The sequence below is a fragment of the Coenobita brevimanus genome, chromosome 91 (genome assembly GCF_032717465.1).
Source record: "Coenobita brevimanus isolate Jiangsu-jjx chromosome 91, ASM3271746v2, whole genome shotgun sequence".
NCBI classification, from domain to species: domain Eukaryota; kingdom Metazoa; phylum Arthropoda; class Malacostraca; order Decapoda; family Coenobitidae; genus Coenobita; species Coenobita brevimanus.
In genome coordinates this window covers 2875280-2876770 of record NC_137044.1, presented here as the reverse complement: position 1 = coordinate 2876770, position 1491 = coordinate 2875280, and the positions used below count along the sequence as shown (strand labels likewise).

The 1491-nt window shown below is 37.2% G+C and overlaps 1 protein-coding gene across 1 annotated transcript; it reads left to right on the top strand.

Annotated features, from left to right (window-relative positions):
- The first annotated feature begins 212 nt into the window (after positions 1-212).
- Positions 213-1031, top strand: LOC145411871 (DNA fragmentation factor subunit alpha-like). Its single transcript, XM_080281830.1, has one exon. It carries the CDS (start codon positions 213-215, stop codon positions 741-743), a length of 531 nt encoding a protein of 176 aa, XP_080137956.1. The 3' UTR covers positions 744-1031.
- The last annotated feature ends 460 nt before the right edge of the window (positions 1032-1491 follow it).

The window sequence follows — 1491 nt, the reverse complement described above, 5'->3', positions numbered from 1 at the left end:
AAGTTCAAATTATGGGCGGGAAAAAAGTCGGATTTTTTTTCTAATTTTTTGCGGTTTTCGGACCATTTTGGGAATATTGGATCCCGGGACGATTATGTTCGGTAAGTGGGGATGTCCGGAAAGTGGGCGTCTGGATAGTACAGGGATTACTGTATTTCCATGAAGGTCTGTCATCAGATTAATATAGTGTATGTACATTTTCCAGAGCTGGGATGAAAAAAGCAGTGCGTGTATGGTCACAGGACAGGAGACAGCGACATGGAGTGGTAGCTGGCTCTTATGATGAGGCTATTCAGAAAGGAGCTGCCAAACTTGGACTCCCAGACCCCACAGAGGTAACAATTGTATTGGAAGAAGATGGTACAGTAGTTGATGAAGACTACTGGGAGACCATTCCCCCAGATACCAAGCTGATTTTATTAGCAAGAGGAGAGGCATGGAGGCCATCACCACTCTCTGTGCCTAGTAATCTCCTTTTAGTGTCTGATGAAACTGATGGAACAGTAGATGAAGAACAGAAGGCTCGGGCCCTTCTGAATGCTTTGCAAGAGAACCCGGCCTCTGTGGCACTCCTCAGTTTATCTGATCTTGAAATCATCAAAGATGCAAAATTAAACAAATCCGATTCATCAATGCAGTTGCAGGAGCTGTGTATTGAATTTTACATTAAGAAGAAAAAAGAAGCTGAAGCAATGGAATTTGTTGACCTACTCAAAGAGCATTTGAAGGGTAATGATGATTAAATCAGTCCTTGAAAGGAATGAATTTTACAGCACTGCCTAATGCAAATAGTTTATAAGTTCAGTTATATAGAAGTCCTTGTTATTGTATGACCATATTTGATAAATGTAAGATATTCTTCCTTTGACACCAGTGAATGTTGTACAGCATTTACAGTACTTTTAATTCTGGATGTTACGCTTACTATTATTAAGGTTGCTCTCTTGCTTATCTTGTAGAATAGAGCTGAATATTAAACCACTGATGCTTTGAAATGGATGATTATGGGTACTCATCCATGCTAATTTAGCTTTAAATACCCCCAGTAATTCTTACTTAAGTGATGATTCTTAATGCACCATATAGAACTACTAAACATGAACTGGTCCACATATTGGGGAATTACTGCAGTGTATTATATATGATTTTTTTTTTCTTTAACATACCGGTATATACTTTTTTAACACAAATTGCTTTTGTAATAATTTCATTTTATAACTATTATTTAGTATTCATGACTGGTACCGGTATCAGTTCATTTATCCAGTAATTGTAGTGTTGTTTGCTATCATGTTGCTTGTGAGGTTCATTTAGACAACATCCTAATCAAGTGACTGTTGTTTGACATTAAATGTCTTCATCAAACACTGTTTATTATGCAGTATCTAAACTTGTGCTGTAAAGGGTTGTCCATACATACAGTTTAATTTCTAACTGAAGAATTTATCATCACGATTCACAGTGGTAATCAAACTTAGTGGATCCCAACTA

Coding starts and splice junctions, on each gene's coding strand:
- LOC145411871 (XM_080281830.1), top strand. CDS start 213: ATGAAAAAAGCAGTGCGTGTATGGTCACAGGACAGGAGACAGCGACAT.